This window comes from Megalopta genalis, chromosome 11, assembly GCF_051020955.1.
Source record: "Megalopta genalis isolate 19385.01 chromosome 11, iyMegGena1_principal, whole genome shotgun sequence".
In the NCBI taxonomy this organism is placed as follows: Eukaryota; Metazoa; Arthropoda; class Insecta; order Hymenoptera; family Halictidae; genus Megalopta; species Megalopta genalis.
The window spans coordinates 4518605-4540544 of NC_135023.1; the positions used below are offsets into that span (position 1 = coordinate 4518605).

Below are 21940 nucleotides of genomic sequence, written 5' to 3' on the forward strand. Positions count from 1 at the left end.
TGACCGGTGACACTTTCCCTTGCTGCTGAGTCGACGTAGCGGACCCGTAGCCAGAATACATGGAGTAATTGCAAGACAACTGAGACGGTGGTCTAGGATTGATCGGTTCGTATATAGACTCGTACGTCGAGCTGGATTGCGAGCTTGTCCCATAAATATCGTTTGGATAATTATCCGAAGGGAAATCGGTTTGGTAAGTGGCGCGTCTCAATTCGCTGTAACTGGACGAAACAGGACTCGGCGGGGGTGGTAGTTCTTCCGGTGGCGGAGGAAAAGAACTACTTGGAACGCAAGGAACGTATTCCGATAATTCCGGTGGCGGTGGTAAATCGTCTGTGAATGCAATCGAACGAATAAGTTTACCTATCTTCTAATGTATCGGTCGGATAAACGGAAATACATTCTAATACTGAATCCGATTACCGTGAGCAGGGGTAATATTGCAATACGTGTTTTCTGGTTTTGAATTCCATTGAATGTTACTATAAATGATATCGTTTTCAGTCTTGTTTCCAGTTTTACTCTGCATGCTCCTCGGAGGATCTATGTTGCTGTACACAACATTTCTCGCCGAAGATCTCGAATGATCCTCGGCAGGAACCTGAGGGGCCGGCAGATTTCCGACATTCGAGTAGAAGTTTTTCTCATCGTATCCATATTTTGTTTCGAATTTCTCATTGGCTTGACGAGGGTAAAAGTTGTCGTTGTTTTGATAAAGTTTAGACGTATCTTTTCCATTTGTGGTCGACGTCAATGAAAAATCGTTCTTCTCTATGTTTATAGGCACGTACGGAGTAGAAGAGTTTGCATAAAAGTTGGAAGGTTTTTCATTTGTTGTAGAATTATTGAGTACCGTACCGTACGATTGCACGGATCCTCCCTTTACGACGTAACTTTGCATTACCTAAAATTCGAACGTATATCAAGGTTGTTACCGAAGACGGTCTCCGAGAAGCGGTTGAGAATTTAGTAAATTTTTACCAGAAACATATCCCCGTGAGAATGGAACGAACATGAAAAAACCAGCATAAAATATTGTAAGTAACAGCACGGTTAATCGACCTTGTAATATCTTTCGTTATATACCGACCTGAGACTGCGACTTTTTTGGCTTCGGCGGCACAGCCGGTCCAATCTTTTTGCCAGGCTTTACGATTTTAATGCCATCTCCGTGATTAATTTGCAAGTTTGCAATTTGTTGCTCCAAACTGCTATTATCATTATTCGACATTGTTCTGAAACATAAAATTCAAACTGTCTGCTACGTAATAGCAGAATTCCATGACGCAAACTGAATCTTGTCGAGAAGCGGCTAAATGTCAGAATGGAACTGACACCGTTGAATAATTGATTAGGCTCACCTGGTAAATAGAGAGTACGTAATGTCTTGGAAAAAATGTCCCCCGAAACGTCTTCTAAATATGAAATATTTGTAAAAGTTGGTATAAAATATGCTTCGTTAAACGACTGTCTCGAGGCTGAATGGCTGACCGATAAGTCCCTTATCTCGGCAATTTTGAAATTCCTTTATGTTGATTTTTAGGCTTTGTTGTAGCTGTCTTCCATGCCTGCGATATTACACATGCGTGTAAGAATTGGTAAACAGCAAATCACAATTCACTAATAAAACCAGAAACGAAATCAATCGTTTACAACTACATGTATTTGACTGTGGCGCATACATACATTATACATATAAGTATGTATGTTCTATACGTATTCACTCAAATACACGCCTTACTCAGAAGTTTCCGAGCTGTGCTAACACTCCGCGCACGATTCACTACGATTTGTACGATTCACCACGATTTAACACAGCTCAGCATGGCGCTCAACAATCAACGGTAACAGCGCTAAACTACCAATTCCGATTCCATTTGCGAGGCGAGTGAGTCAAATCTCAAACCACACCCTGCTGTGGCTACGACTCGCTCGAATATGTACATACATACGTACGTACATATGTACAAATGTACATGGCAAGCGCATAAGATTTTCACAGAGACGAAACCCGTATTTTTTACGAAACCAAATTTCAGTGCGCATGCGCTTCCAAGTTGTGTGCGTGTGCGTGTGTGTGTACCACCTTTGCGATGATAGATTTATCGAAATTTAACTACGTACGTGTAACTTAACATGTGCGTAGAATGATCATTTGACGGTAAATTTTACGATCTTTCTATGCTCTACATCAGAAAATTTCATGAAATTCTATTCTGCTGATCTACGTGTTACACTTGTGCGTACGACTATATACTTGGACGATAGAGTGCGCACTGCCATCTTGATAGATTGAACAGGAACAGGTGTCCTGCAAAAATGTACTGTACATATGCATGTACATACATATGTATATACTCGATCGAGGGCTCTAAACAAATCGCATTCGTTTATATCCACAGGTCCACGAGGGACAAACGAGACGGGAGTACCGGAATAGAATACGAGTACGGACTAGACAACAAACAGACAATAGGTGTCGCCGCTATCTCAACCCAATCACGATTTTTCCAGCACGGAAAACATAATGCACTTTAAACCATGTATGCATGATGTATGTATGTATACATGCATGCATGTACGTGCGTGCAATTCTTATACTGTGCTTATAGTCACTGCTTCAGATAATTATCTTTTGGCAAAGATAAAATCATCTACGTTTCGTCAAAATGAAAAAGATGTATAAATAATGCTAGCATAATGTATCTGCAATTTCGAAAGAGTGTTATTTTATTTTATTTAACCAAGGGTGTAGAACTGTTCAGGAGAATTTGTTGCATCTATTTCGTGTAAGAAAACCAAAGGACAACGACGCAAAATACAATTAGTTGACATAATATATTAGCAAACTTCAGAGAACAATTAATTACGTTTCGTAATGTCGTTGTTTGTTTCTTTATGATATATCTACTCTGTAGATTCTTCCGAACAGTTCCGCGTCCTCGGTTTAGTTTGTTATGCCCTAATTTTGCCATAATTAATGTTTTTAGGCGACCATGCATTCCGAGTGTGTGGCGCCTCTATCGGGAGAACAACGAAGCTCCGTTCGACGTCCGTACAGCGCCAAATAGTGCAGCGACAAAACGCTCAAACTGTTAGCCAAATTACCGACCGTCGATTTTGGCTAATAGTTTGAGCGTTTCGCCGCTGCACCAATTGGCGCTGTACGAACCCCGAAAAGAGCTTTACTGTTTCTCCACAAGAAGCGCCACACTCGCTCATATCTGACCGATAGGGGGTCGCCTAAAAACATTAATTTCGCCATAAGTAAGGCATAAAAAACTAGACTAAGGGCGCAGAACTGTCCAGAAGTATTTGCCGCATCGATGTCATGTAAGAAAACCAAACGGCGACAACGGAAAATATAATTAATTAACAGATAGCCAGATAGCCAAATTTGTAAGAGCAATTGTAATTATGTCTCGCAATATCGTCATTTGTTTTTTATCAGCTGCATATCGATTACTCCTAAACAATTTGGTAGTCTTTGAATGCCCTCTTGGAATGCCCTAATTTTGTAATAATTCAGTGATGTCTACGGGAGGCAAAGAGGAGACGAGACAAGAGACAATCGGAGACAACCGGTGTCCCCACCATTGTGTTCCATGATTTGTAGCAACTGCACCGTCAGGTCCAACATAATCGTAGTATGTATTTTCAATTAATAGAATTCTCTTCTTTCCCACAAATCCCGGTACTACTGCCACGGCTCTGCGGAGGACTTCTACTCGTTATCGTATATATATATATACATATATATTTGTCCGATCGGAGAAACGGGGGAGCTTGGAAGGGGAAACCGGCGTGTGAAAGGCCCCTTGCGTATTCGTATACCATTATTAGATGAATTATTGAGAAATAAGACCGAACTAATGATGTATTTTCGATAGAAGCAACGATAGAACAATACTCGTAACATTATCGTATAGCTTCTCGATCGTAACTATAACGTATTTCTGTTTTTATAGAATCGGTAAGAAATAACGCGTCAGGCACCGCGCGTCGCGCGTAACAGAAACTGTTAGTGTCGCAATCGAATCGCGCACCTTTGGACGAAACGCGCTTGGCACAGAAGGAAAGGCAAATGAAACGGAAGGATCGATCGGATCGAAGAACAGAGTAAAATAAGAATAAAATATTTCGAGGAGAGACGCGCTCGAAGGCACGGACTTGTATCAGCAACGATCTCAATTTCGCTAACATTAGCCTGAATATCAACCCCCGTCGATCACGAACACAGGATTAATCATCCCGAATTCGTCGGTGAAGTCGCGACCGAGTAGGCTGCGTATACGCCAATGCGAATCTATTAGATCAACCTTGATGTACCCTGATATGCGATGATACATCTAGGCGCATGATCGTGCGATTATGAAGTGCAATTTACTCACATTAGTTACGTGAGACAGAGACGTCTGTGTTACGATTAAATCGCACGATATGTGGGAATGCGCGTGAAAACAGGTAAATTGACATTTGACTGGCTGATCGTGATTTCGGAGGATTTCTAGTCTCCGGCTCGGAACACCGAGAGAACCGATAAAGGAAAAACAGAGTAGACGCGTTGCGATGTATAACGATAACAACCTCTGGGGTTATTTATTTTGATTTCCATTCGTCGATCGCACCTGGTTACCGAATAGCATCGAAGAGGTCTAAAATCGGAAGAAAATCGTTTGCAATTATTCATTTTATCATCAGTTTTATTACAACGCTCGCACGTATAATCGTTTCAACGTTAATTCTTGTCCTGCTCGAGCTGCTCGATGCCGAACGCTCGACGATCAACGAGCAACGAGCAACGAGCAACGACCGACGACGATCAACGATCACGATCGTTGCTCGATCGCTGCGCTCTCGTCGGTGTGTAGGGTGCTGACAATGAAATGCGCGATAAAGTTCTACAGTGTGAAACAAACTCGACGATTGTTTGTCCACTTTCTCTGAAAATACGAACCGATAAGCCGCATCGGTGAATGATAACGCGAACGCGAACACGAACGCGAAGCAACAAATCTCCCGATCCACTTACAAGTTATAATCACGTGTACGTTTCGAAATGTACACGAATCGACGCGTCGGCAGGGCCGACCGTAGTTTATAAAACCGTCTCTCGACGCGAAGAGTAATCGATTCGAAATCGCGTCGATGCTTACTACGGGACAACGATAGTGCCACGTAGACCGTGCGTCTCGAGATAAGGGGAAACGTGAGAATTTTTAGTCGAATACTCGCGTGCAAAACACATAACAATGTTATCGGGCATTTCCACGATCTTTTCGCACATCTTTTTTTTATCGCGGACGCATCGCTGCTCTCGATTAATACCCAAGATTTCGTACTTCCTCTACTCGATTAGCAAAAACATGATAAACGAGCCGATTATTTGGTCGGAACTCGAATACATCTCGGTCGACGCCTCGTCGAAGAAATAGACGTACGGATGCTCGGAAAATTACGAGCGTACCTTCGTTGTCCTCCCAAGCGATAGCGAAATTTAAAAGAAGGCATTTTAGTTGTTGCCCGGTAAGCTGGTCCCACTATCGTCTAAAAGAAAAATTCAAGTCGCTTGGTCCAGTTTTAACAAAATAATCGCGTTTTAAAAGCTGTACGCTCAATTTTCCGAGTAACTGTATGCTTGCATATTTGCTGTTTGCTATTTGCTATATACTATTTGCTATTTACTATTTACTATTTACTATTTACTATTTACTATTTACTATTTACTATTTACTATGTACTACTTACTATTTACTATTTACTATTTACTATTCGAACCGATGATAGTAGTTTCATTCGAGTTGTTGGCTCGAACACGAGTCGGTGTACATATTTTGTTTCGAAAAAAGAGGCGAACTTGCAAAGTTCGCGATTAATAGATACAACGTAAATTGATTGTAACCAGTTCACTTTTCTCTGTTGATAGGTTGAGCATACGCCGCAACGTTTCAGCTTGTTTGCCAACGAAGAGGAGATTTTTGGTGGACTACATTTCTCCGTCTAGACTACGTTTGCTCAAGTTCTTCGAACATTTACTCGCGCCGAAACAAATTCACGGATCGATAAAACTGCGAGTTTCCTGGATTCTACGAAATACGAAATACGAAAAATCGTGAAATCGTACGCACGTATTGCGACACGGGACTCGGAGCTCGGGACTCGGAGCTCGGGACTCGGAGCTCGGGACTCGGAGCTCGGGACTCGGAGCTCGGGACTCTGAGCTCGGGACTCGGAACTCGGATCTCGGATCTCGGGACAGCGCAAAAGATATTGCAACCCTCCGCGATGTCGTAATCGCTTTCGCACAATTTCACGGTATAATATCGATAACGACTAATCTCCTAATAACTTTAGGCTTTCCAAGGCTGTCACCGCGTTATCCCAGGAACGTCTGAGCAACCGCGGGCAAATATGTCGATCGACCGGTAACTTTTAAGCCCCGATGATAATCGAAACGCGAAAGACGGACACCGATCGATCAAGTTCGACGTGCACGTGTCGACGCGAATCAATAAATTACGAATACGCCAGCCCGTTGCGCGTGTCGAACGGATTCCAGCATTTTGGAAGAATAGTTTCGTAGAGAATACGTTCTCGCGTTACCGATACCGATCGATTATGAAACAACGATTTCGACGCGACGGTACGGCCGTCCGATAACGTTAGCTCGCCGAGCAGGATCGATGTTTTGAGAAAACACGAAACGATTTGCGTCGCGCGAGGACGAATACAGCGAAATTTTCATTAACGTTCGAACGTTAATTCGTGTCGCGGAAGGCTCGCTCGACGGTGCAAAATGCGAGTGCACGCGTAAGTCGCGCGTAATCCGCAGTTACCATCGTGATTCGAGCTTTACCGAAAAACGTTGCGAAACGAGAAACCGAACGAGCAACGGACGAGAGCAACGAGCAATAAAACGGGTAACCAACCCCGACCGGTAACCAGCAACGAGGAATACAAAAATAAGTGGAAAACTTTCGGCGAAGAGAAAAGAATCGCGAGGGTGCGCCGGCTCCGGGGAGAGACGCGCGTTCGACTTTTGTCGGTGACGCGGGGTGAACGGCGGCGCGGCCGGCACGACCGGCACGACCGATTATGGACGGTTGTCCAGCGATTTCGAATCGGACAGGGAATTCGGCCGGGCTCGTTCGAATCGGGAGCATCGACGAATCGAGTACGGGCCGAACGACCGGGGAACGTTTCGCCGCGGAAAAGGGTAAGCGAATATCGGTTCGGGATCTATCGCCGATAGAGAGACCCCCGGTACCTGGCGGAGCGTCTGGAAAAGCGAGCGATTCTCGAGACGCGCACGGACGATTAGGGTATCGGAGCGGCGGGGACCCGCCGTTGGTCGGCGGTGCACACGAGGGAGGGGCCTGCATCGGAGTCCAGGAACGATACCGAAGCCGAAGCCGAAGCCGAAGCCGAGGCCGAATGGCGCAGTGTTGGCCGGTGCGCGGCGCGAAACAGGTGATAGAGTCGCGGTCGCGGTGCATCGGGAAATGACAGATCGGATAGGCCGATTTTCGTTCGGTTCCCGCTCGGCGATCAAAATTTAACCCGCTCCTCCTCCTCCTCCTCCTCCTCCTCCTCGGTTCTCGCGACCGGTTTAATATTCCACGACCGTCCCGTGTCGCGCGTCCGAACTTTCGATTCGACCGCCGAGACCTTGTTTCGCTCGACTCGCTTCGACTCGCGAGAACGCGATCGAATCGAAATTGACGAAAGGTCGCTTCGCCGCGTCGCGACTATGACGTTCTCGTCGAATCTCGTTTCTTTACCGAGACCAGCTTCGACACGGTCGAGCGACCACCGCGAGTTCTTTTAACGCGGTCTTTGCGTCGAGTCGGTAATTTTCGACTGTTCTCTCCCACCAACGCGCCGAACGCTCGCACGACTCGCGCGCGATACGCGATAAACCCGAACGGAAAATCGAGGCACGTACCGCCGCGGTGCATCGAGATCTCGTTCTCGCTTTCGAATCCTCCGAGTCCTCCGAGTCTCTTCGACTTTTGCCGGGTCTCGTTGTCCGGCGCGCGTTGAAAATTCCACGATACCGGAAACTCGCCGGCCGAATGTACGCGTTTCTACCGCAAGCCCGACGTCGGAGCGCAAACAGGAATCACGAGTAGTCTCTCGCATCACGAGTAGCCGAGGGTAAGTGTCCAAGCGAAATCGCGACCAACGACCAACGTCTTCTCTCTTCTTCTCGAATGTCACCGGCGCATCGTTCTCCGTCTGGAATTTGCGTACCGTACGCGCGCGCGTACAAACGAAATTCCATAGAATTCCGATTTCGATTTTCATTTTCACCGGTCTTCGCCGTTGTTCGTTCGCTGGTAAACCGATACGATCTCGAGACTCGCGATATCCGTTATCCTCCGATCGAACGTTCGACGACCGTTTTTTCATCGGAATTACTCGACCAGGAAAACTCGGAGGTAGAAAAATAGTCGGAAAAAGTACGGCGGTTCCGCGGTTATTGCAACAATAACCGCATAATTGGTGTCCAGCGAGAGCGCGAGTGTCCGTAACGCGACGTTGCGACAACATTTATTTTTAAATAATTACGAGACGATAAAAAAGGCGTTTCGACGCGTCGCGTCGAAGAACAGCGTTTGCGCACGTGCTGGAAATCAAATGTAACGTTTGACCGCCGCATCGTTGCAACGGAACGGCGGAAAGTTAGAAAATGCGCGCACCTCGACGGCTCGGGGCCGAAGCGATCGCGCATGGGATCGCGCTCGTCGGCGAATCCTCGATTCGGAGAAAGTAATAGAAATGTAAAGCGAGAGACGACGTCGAGACGAGCCTCGCGAAATCGGTCGACGTCCGATTTTTTCGATGGGATTTTTCGATTTATGTTCGCGGCTTTTCTCGAGGCTCGGAACTCGGTTCGAGCTCCGTCGGTGCGAGACGCCCTACGGCGTTTACGGTAACGCCTGCCCAACCGGCGCTAAGATCGCGCAGAAAAATGGACAATTTCGGAAGAGGAGATACGATTGTCCTCGTCTCGTTGCGGCTCGTTTTTTTTTATAATCGTTGACAACTCGTAACTGTAAAAACGAACCGCGAGGCGATCCGAGCGTCGATCAGGGAGGATTACCGTACTCGCGATCGGTCGAAAACAACGAAATTCCCGTATCTCGGTTAAATTATACGTACGAGCATGCGTCGAAGTCTTTCGAACGTTCGAGTTCGGATATCGTTTGGGAGAAACCGGAGCGTACGACTTCCTCGACGCAGGTGGATTTTTCAGGTGGGTTTCGCGCGGAACGAAATCGCGACGCGACGCTTCTCTCGTTCAGCCCCGATTCGTACAGGGATCGGCGATTTTTACGAAACGAACGAGTCTCGAACGATTCGAAGTTGCATCGGGTGCCTCGCGTTACGCAACGGCCTTTACCTAAAAGCGTGGAAACGCGAGTCGCGTTTCTAGCGTTACCGTCGCGACCAGACGCGCACCTCCGATCTCCCAGGTTCCGTGACACGTATTTCACAATGGAATAGAAATTGCGACAACAACGCAGTCGTCTCTTTTCTCCTCTCGTCTCTTTTCTCGCCTCGCCTCGCCTCGCCTCGCCTCGCCTCGTCTCGTCGCGCGTCCTCGTCGCGACGCGTCGGCCATCGGTCGTCGGGGAAATCGTTCGTCGGTTAAACAGCGGCATTTCTTATGCAACGAAGAATTGCTGCCGGTCTAGCATTCCGGCTGGAAAAAGGTGATCTGGTTTTTTCTCATAGTTCGCGCTAATGGCGATCCGGCGTGGAAAATACTGATCGAGCCGTGCCCTGCCTCGCCGCCTCGCCGTCGCTCGAAGGCATTTTCTCGCTTTTGCTCGCATCGACGTCATCGACGAATCTCTTTAGACAAGATACGGAATGGCTTTCCGATCGTGCTCGCAGCGATAGTCGCAGTCGCAATCACGGATACAATTTCGCAGCTGTGGCCGTGGTCCGCGTCCGCTGTATCGTCTCTCTCTCTCTCTCTCTCTCTCTCTATATATATATATATATATATAATAATATATATATATATAATGTCTATTATAGTCGCAGTTTTTCTTTTAATTTTCGAGAATGGGAATGGCGAGGAGAGGGACGACGAGCGCGAGACGCGCGTACATAGATAACAAGCTTTGCGTCACGCCTCGCGTCCCCGTTCTCGGTACATCTAATTACCGTGAAACAATGGGTCGGCGTAATTATCGAAAAACGAGTAGCATGCGACGATAACTCCGCGACGATTCCAACTTATCTTACCTCGAGATCGACACGCGCGCTACGACTATCGGCCGGGGCGCGTTAACGGAAGGAGAACAGATTTAACCGCGACTAATCGTGATTCGATCGATGGGAAATTTCGATCGGAATCCACCGAATTCTGACCTTCCGAGCAAGGTTGTTAGGAAGGTGCGCTAACCGGGTTATCGTTGCTACGGCGAGCGCTGGACAAAAGACAAAAGATTCTCCGCCTTGTCTTTACTCGGGCTCGAACATCTCGAACGCGATCCCATAAATCATCCGTTCGAGTTTCGAGCAGCGCGATCGCGCCGTTCGGATCTTGCGTCGCGATCGAACTTTGGCGACGCGCTGTTGCTCGGTTCTCTTCGCGATCGATCGAGACGAGCGGGTTTTCCGAACAACCCCTGGCTCTCGAACGTTCGTAGACGACGGAGCGGACGACGATCGTCGGACGGTGACGTCGATACGGTTTCGTCGGATCGATCTCCTGGTCCGGCACGGTCGGCGAACGATCCGTTCCACGTCCGTGTTCGGACGTCGCGGTGTTCGCATCCGTGTCCACCGTGTCTAATTCAAGAGCACGGTCATCGCGATCGCGCGTTCATTGTCCAACCATTATACGTATGTACCTATTGAACGCGTCCGCGTCTAGCCCGACCGCTCTCGTATCTTGTTTCACGGGATGGGCTCGTTAGTATTCTTTTCTTCGAGTCGCTTAATTCCGTTCGAGAAATCTAATCAGCCGTTCTTCCTCGATTAACGTTCCAGAGTGCCGCTTCGAGGGGAACGTTGCTCGCGTTTCTACCTCGAAGGTGAGGAAAGGATTCGGCTTCGTTGAACGAGCCACGAGCCACGAGCCACGAGCCACGAGCCACGAGCCACGAGTCACCGACCACCCACCTAGTCCGAACGGAGGAGAATCGACGACAGCCGTTGACCATCGATCGCGGAAACGTCTCTCCTTCGGCGATCGCGAGGATCTAGACGGCACCGGTTCGACCTTCGCCCGAGTTCTCGAGGGAATCAAACGTTATGACAACATCCGATGGTGAGTCGTCTCGCGACTTTCGTCGATTTTCGCGTCTCGGTCCGCCCAACGACGAGCGCGAGATCTCGAGAGCCTCGAGGTGCGCTCGAAAAAAAACTTGTGCGAAAAACGCGAACCGCGCGTATTCGCGCGATCGCAGTTAAAGTCGACGGAAAAGTGGCGTAACTCGCCCGATTATCCAAGCGCGTGTTACACGTTCGCGTATACGTCGGTCGGGGATACGCGAGAGAAACGGAGAGAAACTCGAGCTCGCGCAGCCGAAGAACGAAACGACGTTTGCTTATTCGCGGATAAGGAAAAATCAGATTCGCGCGTCCCACGGTTATCGTTTCATCGTTGATCGGTGACCTTTCAGCCGAACGCGCGCGGGCGCGCGCGCGCGCGCGCGCTCGCGAGGTAGAAAGAAACGCGTTCGTCCGAGTCCACGAATAACCCGATAACGAATCGTCGACGCTATCGCGATCCAATCTGGTCCGATTCGATTCGATTCGAATCGATTCCGCGCGATCGGATAAGACTGTTTTCACGGGAATCGTCGGATTTCTTTCGACGACTCGAAAATATCGTCCGCACGAGCGCGAGCTCCCGTCGTCTCGTGACTCGATCCGGCTACGATCGATAAGAATACCGATTGCGAGTGACACGATTCGAGAAAAACGCATCGCGTATCGTACCCGATAGCGTGCTCGTATTTCCGGAAGTATTACTTTTTACCGGTGTACCGGCGATATCTAATCCACGAATCAAAGTTTCCCTCTCGTTTTCTCCCTGTTCTCGTGCACGCACGCACGCACGCACGCACCGCGCTCTCTCTCTCACTCTCTTTCTCTCCGATCGCGCAGGGGTAAAGGATGACCGAACGTCGAAAGTTCACTGGCAAAAGATTCATACGGGCCAAGACGAGGACATGGTAAGCTCTCCTTTCCTTACGATATTACGATATTTTCTCTCGTTTGTTTGAAACCAAAGACACGCGCGTGTTCGCGTCCTACCGATCGATGGGTTTTTCAGCACATTTATGGATTCGAGAGGAGCAACCCGAAACGTTTTTTGACTTGCCTGTCTTACGTGTTGACCGTCGGTTGCATCAGACTGTTCTTCCACTGGTATCCTCATCTGCATGTCTATGCGACTCACAAGAAGTGCCCCTTGTATCGTGCCACCAAATTGCTCGTAACCGTAAGGATTCGAATAATACGTTAATTGTCTACTCGATGTACATACAATAGATAGAGAAACAAGTTCGTACGTTCGCTCTTTCTCTTTCTCTTCTCTCTTTCTCATCTCTTCTATATTCTTCTCGAACAGGCCGATTTTCGAATACGGTAACACGTCTCCCTAACCGCGACGCTCGGATCGCGCAGAAAAATCGACAATTTCGGAAGAGCAGATACGATTATTCGAGTCCCGCGGCTGCTCTCGTTCTTACAGTGTTGTTGACAATTCGTAAATATTCAAACGAACCGCGAGACTCGAATAATCGTATCTCCTTTTCCCAAATTGTCCATTTTTCTGCGCAATCCGAGCGTCGATTAGGGAGGCATTACTGTATACGGTACTCTCTCCGCGCACAATCGCGTATCGCGTACCTCGAGATACCTAAGATTCCGACTCGTTGATTCATAGTTGCACTCGCAATTGTTTTTCTCATCTATTGTTATTGTTGTTGTTATTGTTATTGTTATTGTATCGTTATCGTTATCGTTATCGTTGTCGTTGTCGTTGTCGTTGTCGTTGTGTCGCTATCGTTATCGTAGTTGTGTCGTTGTTTTCTAACTACACCGATACGAGCAAACGTTTAATAATCATCGTCGATCGACGATGCGATTACCCACTAGGATAATTATCAAGGAAAATACACGTCCTACTTCGTGAAGGAAGTAAAAACCGTTTCCGCGAAGGACCTCAGGTTAGTTCGAGCAACTTTTTACCATTATTAATTTAATTACGCACAGCGACTATCGAACGGTCGAGCGGTAACGGTTCGTGATCCGTTGGATTTGTCGTTTCTGTTGGTCAGCTCGCAAGAATTGTCGAGAGTTTTCGGCAACGGCGACAACGACGGAGGCGGGAACAGGCGTTTCGTCGAAAAGATCGAGTCGAAGAAGCTGCCGATTCGTTTGGAGAATGGCACGCAACGCGAGCTGTTCGAGTACAGAGCTTTCTGGTGCAAGAAACAGTGCTACGTTTGGGACGCGCAACAAGACGCGTTCTCCAGATTGGTCGGCCTGGACAGATTCACGTTGTGCTCGGATCTACATTTGAGCAGCGATCAGGGCCTTTCGAAGGAGGAACAGTGTCTCAGGTATTCGTCGAACGACCGCGAGAACAGTTATCATCAAAATGGACGGACCTGTCGAGAATTGAACATTGAACATTGAACATTGAACATTGAACATTGAACATTGAACATTGAAAATTGATCATTCCAGGCGACTCGTCTACGGAAACAACGCGATCGGCGTGCCCGTTCAGAGCATCGGCGTGCTGCTGGTACTGGAGGTTCTGAATCCGTTCTACATATTCCAAGTGTTCACGCTTTGCGTTTGGTTCGCGGAAGACTACCTCTATTATACCGCGGCGATCGTGTGCATGTCGTTGTTCGGGATCACGAGTTCCATAATACAGACCCGCAAGGTAAAAAGACCGTTGCCGTCCGGCGGCTCGCGACGCGAACACGACGGCGGTCGTTGCTGAAATCGATTCTTTGTTTTTTAGAATCAGATCAATCTGCGAAGCACCGTCGCGTCGACGGAGACGATTCGCGTGCGCAGAGGTCCGTCGCTGTTGGAAACTATACCGTGCAGCGACTTGGTCCCCGGTGATATCATAGAGTTGCCTTCTCATCGGGCCACCGTGGTGTGCGACGCGGTTCTCTTAACCGGGCAATGTATATTGAACGAATCCATGCTGACCGGTGAGCCATCGGAGTCGTCCACGGGAACGGGAATATCGTCCGATAACGAATACTCCGCGAAGAATAACGATTTCTGCGAATTTCAGGAGAGTCGGTGCCGGTCACGAAAACTCCGCTACCGTCGCAACGCGTTCTTTACGAGCCGAAAGAGTGCTCCCATCACACGATATTCAACGGCACCAGCATCATTCAGACCAGGTATACTCTACTACTCCCAGGTATAAAAATCGACAATTTGGAAAGAGGAGAGATACGATTCATTCGAGGCTCGAACAATCGCATCTCCTCAGCCCGGATTGTTCGTTTTCGTGCACGATCGGAGATCGACGTTACCGTACTCCTCGAGCATCGAACATAGACGAAGCATAATCCGTATCTCGTGATCCTGACAGATGTCACGGGAATGGTCCGGTCCTCGCGCGGGTCATTCGAACGGGCTTCCACACGAACAAGGGCGGCCTGGTCGCCGCTATCCTCTACCCACCACCGGCGGACTTTAAGTTCGATCAAGACTCCTACAAATTTATCGGCATCCTCGCCTTCATCGCCAGCTGCGGCTTCGTTTACACCATCTTGTCCAAGGTGCGCGGTTTTCTTCGAACGCGATCGGAACAGAGAATCGTTCTGGATTCGTTAACGACCGTTCTTCTCGCCTTTAGGCTTCCAGGGGAATCACGGTTGGCGACATCGCCATAAAGGCGTTGGACATAATAACGATAGTGGTTCCTCCGGCGCTTCCCGCGGCGATGACCGTAGGAAAACTGTATGCTCAGTCGCGGCTCAAGAGAGCACAAATCTATTGTATAAACAACAGAGTTATCAACGTGTCCGGCAGCATAAATTGCGTCTGTTTCGACAAGGTGCGCGCGAGGCTCTTTACTCTCTCTCGACCGACCGACCGACCGACCGACCGACCGACCGACCGAATCGGCCTTCGTCGAACGCGGAACGCGTATTCGATGCGCCTTTGATAATATATTTTTCCTTTCTCGCACGGCCTCCCATAGACGGGAACCTTGACGGAGGACGGCTTGGACATGTGGGGAATCGTGCCCTCCACGAACAGCGTCCTCGGCGAACCGGAGAGGAGCATTCCCAAGTTGAAGAACCACCCTCTTTTCGAGGGCATGCTGGTTTGTCATAGTTTGACTCTGATAGACGAGCAACTCTGCGGAGATCCTTTGGACGTCAAGGTATTCTCGATCGAATCGATCGGGATCGTCCTGTTCGTTCAATGCGTTTACCGCGTTATTTTAACCCGTAGATGTTCGAGAGCACCGGATGGCTACTGAAAGAACCCGACAACGTCGATCGAACCGGCTCGAGCAAGTACGATCACGTTACAGCGACGATCGTCGAGTCGAGGAAGAACGAGAAAGATCCGTCCGACGATGAAATTGGAATAGTGCAACAGTATCAATTCTCGAGCTCTCTGCAACGAATGTCCGTGGTGGCGCGCAAATCGGGCTCGCAGACTTATAGAGCTTACACGAAGGGATCGCCCGAAATGATCCTCAGTCTGAGCAAACCGGAAACCGTCCCGAAAGACGTTCTGTTCAGCTTGAGGCGGTACACGGAACAAGGCTATCGCGTTATAGCCATGGGCCGCTCGGAATTCACCGGGGACAGCGCCAAGGTAAACGATACGCGACCCAACACCTACCACCTACCAGCTACAGTAATGTCTCTCTCTAATCGACGCTAAAATTGACCACAGAAATGAACAATTTGGCAAGAGGAGATACGATTATTCGAGCCTTGCGGTTTATTTTTATAGTTATAAATTGCCCACAATCTTATCTCCTCTTCCCAAATTATCCATTTTAGTGGACAAACTGAGCGTCGGTAAGGAAGACATTACCGTATTTTCTTCTATATGGAAACAAAACGATTATCAAAGCGATTCCTGTAGATCACGAAGCTACCCCGTGACGTGGTCGAACAGAATCTTGAGTTTCTGGGTTTCGTCATCATGGAAAACAGACTGAAAGCACCAACGAAAGCGGTCATCCAGGAACTCAAGTCGGCCGACATGCACGTTCTAATGATTACTGGTAAATGAGGCCACGGCAATCGTTTATTATCCTATACTATTGTAGAATACACATTTCTCTACGCGCGTGTGTATATATATATATATACATACATACATACATACATACATACATACATACATACATACATATATCGTCGTAGTAGAAAGTGAAATGACTGATTTGAAATGTCTGTTGTCCGTTGCATGCACCGTAATCAAACAAGTTATTCCAGGGGACAATATTCAAACTGCTGTGAGCGTTGCAAAAGAATGTGGCATTTTGTCGCCGCAAGAGACTGTGATAGACGTCACTATAGTTGCGAAAGAAAACAAGATGCAGCCAGAGATTTATTTTAATGCTCAAGAATTGCCCCCTAAACCGGTAATTTTGTTCAATCGCATATACATACGCTACGTACGTTGAAGCGCGAAATGAACGCGTCCACCGATTCAACACTTTTCCATTTCTTCGTAGAATCCCAACAATAACAAGAAACTGAGGATTACGGAGTTGCGGGACATAGAACAAAGTATAGGTAGTCGTAATTATCGGTTCGCGTTAACGGGACAATCGTGGCAATTGTTGCGCGAGCATTATCCGGACATCGTGCCGAGAATTTGTGTACGCGGTGCGATATTCGCTAGGATGTCCAGCGATCAGAAGCAACAATTGGTTCTGGAGCTGATGCAACTTGGTTATTACGTTGGTATGCGTTGCCGAACCGTTCATACGCGATCCCGACGAGCTTTTCAATTATTCGACGAGTAGGAATCGACATTAACGTTTTGTAAACGTTCCAGCTATGTGCGGCGATGGTGCGAACGACTGCGGAGCTTTGCGAGCGGCGCACGTCGGTGTATCCTTGTCCGAGGCAGAATCCAGGTAATCTTTTAAACGTAAACCTTGTCGTGACATACGAGTACTGCAAGTATTGAAATTGTGTCGAAATACTCGTTGTCGGTATATAGAGCTGGAGAGAAACAAAGGCATCGAGTTTTGCTGCACCCTCCTCCGTTGTGACGTTAGTTGAATCAAGTTCAACCGACCATTCAAGGCTACGGCTACGTGCCGCGCGTAACTCTAATGCCTTACAAATTCACACACCATACGCACACACGCACACGCGCGCGCGCGTGAGTCCTACGTATACGCGTACGTCGCGTACGCGCGTCTATGTCACGGAGGATTGCGGAGAAACGCCTAATTTATTTATCGCTAAATTACTAAATTCTGTTGCGAACAGATAATTTTCGCTCCCGATCGCGTAATCCATCGATTCGTATATATATATATCGTGAAATCGCTGCCGTGTCTACTCGCTTTCTATTTCGTTCCAATTATTAAATGACCCTGATCGTAGAGAAGGATAGTCGCAGCCACCCCGCGCGTTCCAATATCGACACCGATATACGTAATCTTCGACGAACGCTTATTTTTCTTTTGTTTGTTTTCTTTGTTGTATAGCGTTGCTAGTCCGTTCACGTCGAAGGTACCCGACATTACTTGCGTTCCGAAGGTGATCAGGGAAGGTCGCGCCGCCTTGGTGACATCGTTTGGAATCTTCAAATTCATGGTGATCTATTCCTTGACGGAGTTTCTATCCGTGATAATCCTTTACTCCATCGACTCGAATTTAACGGATCTAGAGTTCTTGTTCATCGACATTTGCCTGGTCGTTAACTTCGCCTCGTTCTTCGGTAAAACGCGGTCGTACGAGGACAAGCTGGTGAAGAAACCTCCGATGACCAGTCTTTTAAGTTTCACGACAATCTTTTCCCTGATCGCGCATATGTTAATTATGACCCTGTTTCAGGCTTCGGCTTATCACGCGGTTCGTACTTTTTCTTGGTTTACTCCGTTCGTTTACACGGGCGAATCGTACGCGTGCTACGAAAACTATTCAGTATTCTGCGTCTCCATGTTCCAATACATAACTATGGCGGTGATATTCTCCCGCGGGAAGCCTTATCGAAAAGCCATTTACACGAATATTACCTTCATCGTTTCTCTTATCGTGCTGACCACGATCTGTACGTACGTTACCGTCTACCCTGCCGGCTGGATAGTGAATTTGCTCGTGCTACAGGTACCTCCAGCTTATGACTGGAAGATCATCATTTTGGCACTCGCTGTGGTAAACTTTGTAGTTTGCATTTTCGTCGAAATGTTCCTGATCGAGTACGTGATAGAGACGAAATTAAAGTCAAAGTTCTACAGGCCTGAGAAATCGAAGAAAGAGTACCTGAGAGTGGATCACGAATTACAACACGACTCGAGTTGGCCGAACCTCGACAGGGATCTACCCGTTTTACCGTTAACGCCGAGCGTAGAAAATATTATCAACGTGTCCTACAGAGAGGAACATTGTTACACATTGTTGAACGTCGGCGATAACGAAAAGACCTCGAATCTACCTGGCACGGGATCGCGTCATCGCGCCATAGAGTCGAGTAAGGACGGCAAAAGTTTGTACGGGTTCGATAATTGCGCGTTCATTAACGACGAATCACCGCGGAACATAAACATGATAACTAGATTTTAAGACGGTATGCCGAGTCAGAACTTTTTTCTTTTCAATTATCGATATCGGACACCGGAACGATTACACTCAGTATTTGTATACAAGTATTATCGCGATAATCCTGGAACGGTAACAAATATTTTTACTACGAGAGAGACAATGGATCGGAACGAACGTGAAACACGAAATAACGACATACCTCATCGATTTCTGATTATTCTTGTACCTAAACACGAACAAACGTAATATATCCTTTTCGTTTTCGTTATTGAAACATGATTATTTTATGATCTTGACGATTGCATTCTGCTAGAAAATTCTTCGAAATTTTCCTAATGCAAGAACGTGTTGGTTAATCGATCGATACGAGGCAGATGAGGCACGAGATCGTTTCTTCGAGATATTTCACCTACGGAACGTATGTACATAGAAAGAATCATTATTTATTAGCGGGAAGTTATATTTACCATTCAATAGAAAATTTGAGCATCCAAAAAATAAAACAAATTGCAGATCATGAGACGAGATTGTTTTTCATCTTCCGAGCCAATGATTTCAATTTTCTTAGCATTCTCTGTAACATAATATGTAAATTATAATATAAATCTGCGTACGCGCGCGCGCGCGTGGTAGTTACAGAAATCATATTTTCTGTATTATAGTCACCTATAATGTCATTTTGATTGTTCACGAGTTCTTTTTGAATCCAATCTCTGTAGCGAAGCACGACTTTATTTATCGTTTGTATCGTATTTTCGTGTATCTTGGGCTTTAAAAGAAGACCGGGTAAAGTTGAAATGAATTCCTTGAATGCGCGTTCCCTGAGATGCATTAGCAAAATAGAATTGTCAAGGAACCGTTTAAAACGGTACACGTATGTAGAATTCAATAGTATAAATACAAATAGTTGTACCTGTGTAGTTTGTGTAAAGTATGATCCAACATTATATCGCTAATGGTAGAGAACAGATGTAACTCCATTTCTCGTTTCGATTGATTACAGCATGCATTTACAACCGTTTGAAGAGTTTCGCTAAGATCAAGATTTTGTTCGTACCAAATATTACTTGCTTTTAAAAATAATGTTCTTAGTAGCTTCATCAGTTGGGGTAAGACAATATTATGCGTGCTCGACCAGTTCTCCAGGTTTTCTATAGGGCAAAAGAGAAGTAGAGTATACGTGTGTATAAACGAGATGTATCGTCTAATTCGTCAATTGTTTTTACGATTGTGAACTTGCCGTTTAGGTATTTAAGTACAGATGTAGAATAAGCTTTACTTAATTTAGGTAATGCCTTGTCGTCACAGTGTACAGCTGTAAACCACACATAAATTTGACAAAGTCCTAAATTATCTGCTAAACAATCGTCGTACGATTTGTCTACGATGAAATCTTCTTGTCGTTTTCTGTTCCTCATGGAAGCCAAAATACTGTCAGATGTTCCAAGTTTGTTGTACGGAAATTTTGAGAGAAATTTTTTTACAAAAACGTTCTCAAAATTATTTTTAAACCAATATTTTATGTTCACATCGCATTCGATGTCTAATATGTCTACACACTCAATTATCATTTGCATAATTTCTACAGCGCTTTTCAATAATTCGAATGCTTCTGCAGTTATCGAATGCGACGAAATGTCCATGTTCTTCTCATCTGGGCATACTTCGATCCAACTATCGAATATAAGCGGCATTAACGTTTCAACGTATTTCACAAGCTCCTCTACGTTTAAAGTTTTTTCAGCAGAGCTTTCTTTCAAATTGTCCCGTTGTTCAAAATCAATTTTACAATCCTTCAAATATGTATTCACGTAAACAGGGACATACTTGGTATTCGTATTTACACGCACAATCCGTGCAGTCATGTTCGAGCTAACAGTCTGCTGCAGTTTATAGAAATTTACGATCGAACCGAATATAGCAGCCAATCTTTCTAACACTTTTATCCTCCACTTTACATTAGTACTTTTTGAATTTAATGTTGTCGTCAACTGCCTTCCAGGCTTCATTTCGCTATGTAATCTAGAGATCATGTCCAAAAAATTTGGCAGAACTTTTTTACTATTTTCTGCCAAAATGATGCTGCAGTTTTGCACAAGTATGTCTAAAAACACCAATGCATCTTCCTTAATACGAGGATCTATATGAGTCATGGCACACTTCAAATATGAAATCAGAACATCGGAATATGGATTCAGTTGATCGTTGGATATTGGAGAAAGTATCAAACTTAAAACTTTGAAGGAGTCGTGCCTTATGCTTCTCTCTTTGTCAAGCGACAATGCGCAAATGCCTTGCAACAGAGATCCAAACTGTAAATTTAACAAGTCCAAAGAATGTTTTGATAAAATTTCTTTCAGTTCCCTTATGGCTTCCTGTCTAACCGTTGAATTATGATGTTGAAGACGTGAAAGCAACTCCTAGAAATTACAATTATATTTTCATGAAGTGATCTATTTGTATAAAATACGTAACAGTAAATGTAATATTACCTTAACGTTAAGCTTCCTTTTGCTAAGAATTTCTGTGTCATCGCGTTGTTTTAACTGTTCGCGTATTATAATTTTCTTAACCTTAAACGTTGTATCCGTAACGTTCAGTCCTTTCGGTAATTGCTTTGTTTTCTTCGCTTTCAATTTCACTTTTGCTTTTTCAGACTTTAAATGTTTTAAATGCCTATGACCCTTACCCATGATTTATATCAAAATAATTTCCTGGAAAACAATTCTTTTTAGGTTAGCGGTTAAATCTCAATATATACGTATATATAATTTATATAATTATATATACGTATTTAATTTATAAATATTATAATTTTTAATTTAAAATATATCATAAAAATTCTATGTATGAATATGTAATTTACTATAAAATACACACAACGCGCGCGGTACACTCGGATTTTTGCTACACTTGAAACTTGAAACCACGAACCATAAAAACCACGATAAGGACACCAAGGACCAATAAGGACAATGCCTAGTGCCTAGTTACAGTAAGGTGATATAAGGAGAATCTAGGCATTTGACCATATGTATACGCGGCTTCATCCGTTAGTAAGGGTCGATATAGAAATTTTCTCTGCTCTGATTGGCTGACAATTCACTGCCGAGACAAGATCCACTGTGGATTGGATGTGCAGTAAAATAATGGGATGTTACTATACGCGCGTACAT

The 21940-nt window shown here is 45.9% G+C and overlaps 3 protein-coding genes and 1 long non-coding RNA gene across 16 annotated transcripts in view; 2 read left to right on the forward strand and 2 right to left on the reverse strand.

Moving 5' to 3' along the window:
- Nucleotides 1-2264, reverse strand: part of Zyx (lipoma-preferred partner zyxin) — a 3825-nt gene extending 1561 nt beyond the window's left edge. The window contains exons 1-5 of one of the 7 annotated variants that reach the window (XM_076525150.1): nt 2125-2264; nt 1362-1568; nt 1091-1261; nt 424-904; nt 1-333 (exon numbers count right to left, since the gene is read on the reverse strand). The exon at nt 1-333 is cut by the window's left edge and continues 5 nt beyond it. In XM_076525150.1, coding sequence (XP_076381265.1) covers nt 1-333; nt 424-904; nt 1091-1231 — 955 coding nt within the window. In that variant the 5' untranslated portion in view covers nt 1232-1261; nt 1362-1568; nt 2125-2264. Of the gene's footprint in view, nt 334-423; nt 905-1090; nt 1262-1361; nt 1899-2124 lie in introns of those variants that run through there. The other 6 variants (XM_076525148.1, XM_076525149.1, XM_076525147.1 and 3 more) reach the window with 6 other exon arrangements.
- Nucleotides 2183-2720, forward strand: LOC117226035 (uncharacterized). Its single transcript, XR_013034391.1, has 2 exons — nt 2183-2321; nt 2403-2720. It is a non-coding gene; the product is annotated as an uncharacterized LOC117226035 (long non-coding RNA).
- An 8422-nt stretch (nt 2721-11142) lies between these two features.
- LOC117226025 (polyamine-transporting ATPase 13A3) lies at nt 11143-19284 on the forward strand. Of its 2 annotated transcripts, XM_033479959.2 has the most exons (17): nt 11143-11290; nt 12133-12200; nt 12302-12469; nt 13129-13199; nt 13311-13595; nt 13723-13927; nt 14009-14207; nt 14294-14405; nt 14600-14789; nt 14867-15067; nt 15215-15400; nt 15472-15843; nt 16120-16261; nt 16476-16624; nt 16718-16949; nt 17044-17125; nt 17708-19284. In XM_033479959.2, exons 1-17 carry the CDS (start codon nt 11275-11277, stop codon nt 18783-18785), a joined length of 3756 nt encoding a protein of 1251 aa, XP_033335850.2. In that variant the 5' UTR covers nt 11143-11274; the 3' UTR covers nt 18786-19284. The 2 variants fall into 2 exon arrangements, with proteins under 2 accessions (XP_033335850.2, XP_076381221.1); XM_076525106.1 differs by lacking the exons at nt 12133-12200; nt 12302-12469 and having other exon boundaries at nt 11153-11290.
- Nucleotides 16267-21829, reverse strand: LOC117226028 (testis-expressed protein 10 homolog). Of its 6 annotated transcripts, none has more exons than XR_013034378.1 (7): nt 21645-21796; nt 21257-21478; nt 20005-21184; nt 19678-19915; nt 19431-19585; nt 18964-19338; nt 16267-18885 (listed from the first exon to the last, which is right to left on the reverse strand). XR_013034378.1 is itself a non-coding variant. In XM_033479965.2 (7 exons), exons 2-6 carry the CDS (start codon nt 21455-21457, stop codon nt 19235-19237), a joined length of 1878 nt encoding a protein of 625 aa, XP_033335856.2. In that variant the 5' UTR covers nt 21458-21478; nt 21645-21796; the 3' UTR covers nt 16267-19173; nt 19232-19234. The 6 variants fall into 6 exon arrangements, 5 of the variants coding, with proteins under 5 accessions (XP_033335856.2, XP_076381226.1, XP_076381223.1 ...); XM_033479965.2 differs by having other exon boundaries at nt 16267-19173; nt 19232-19338; XM_076525111.1 differs by having other exon boundaries at nt 16267-19338; nt 21699-21829.
- Between the last annotated feature and the right edge of the window lie 111 nt (nt 21830-21940).

Bases quoted from the DNA above. Each gene is read 5' to 3' on its own strand.
- LOC117226028 (XM_076525111.1), bottom strand. From the start codon at position 21,457: ATGGGTAAGGGTCATAGGCATTTAAAACATTTAAAGTCTGAAAAAGCA. The intron at 21,185-21,256 runs GTAATATTACAT...TGTAATTTCTAG, and splicing joins AAAGGAAGCTTAACGTTAAG to GAGTTGCTTTCACGTCTTCA. The intron at 19,916-20,004 runs GCAAGTTCACAA...TTTGCCCTATAG, and splicing joins TGTACTTAAATACCTAAACG to AAAACCTGGAGAACTGGTCG.
- LOC117226025 (XM_033479959.2), top strand. The intron at 13,928-14,008 runs GTAAAAAGACCG...TTTGTTTTTTAG, and splicing joins CCATAATACAGACCCGCAAG to AATCAGATCAATCTGCGAAG. The intron at 15,401-15,471 runs GTATTCTCGATC...TTTAACCCGTAG, and splicing joins GAGATCCTTTGGACGTCAAG to ATGTTCGAGAGCACCGGATG.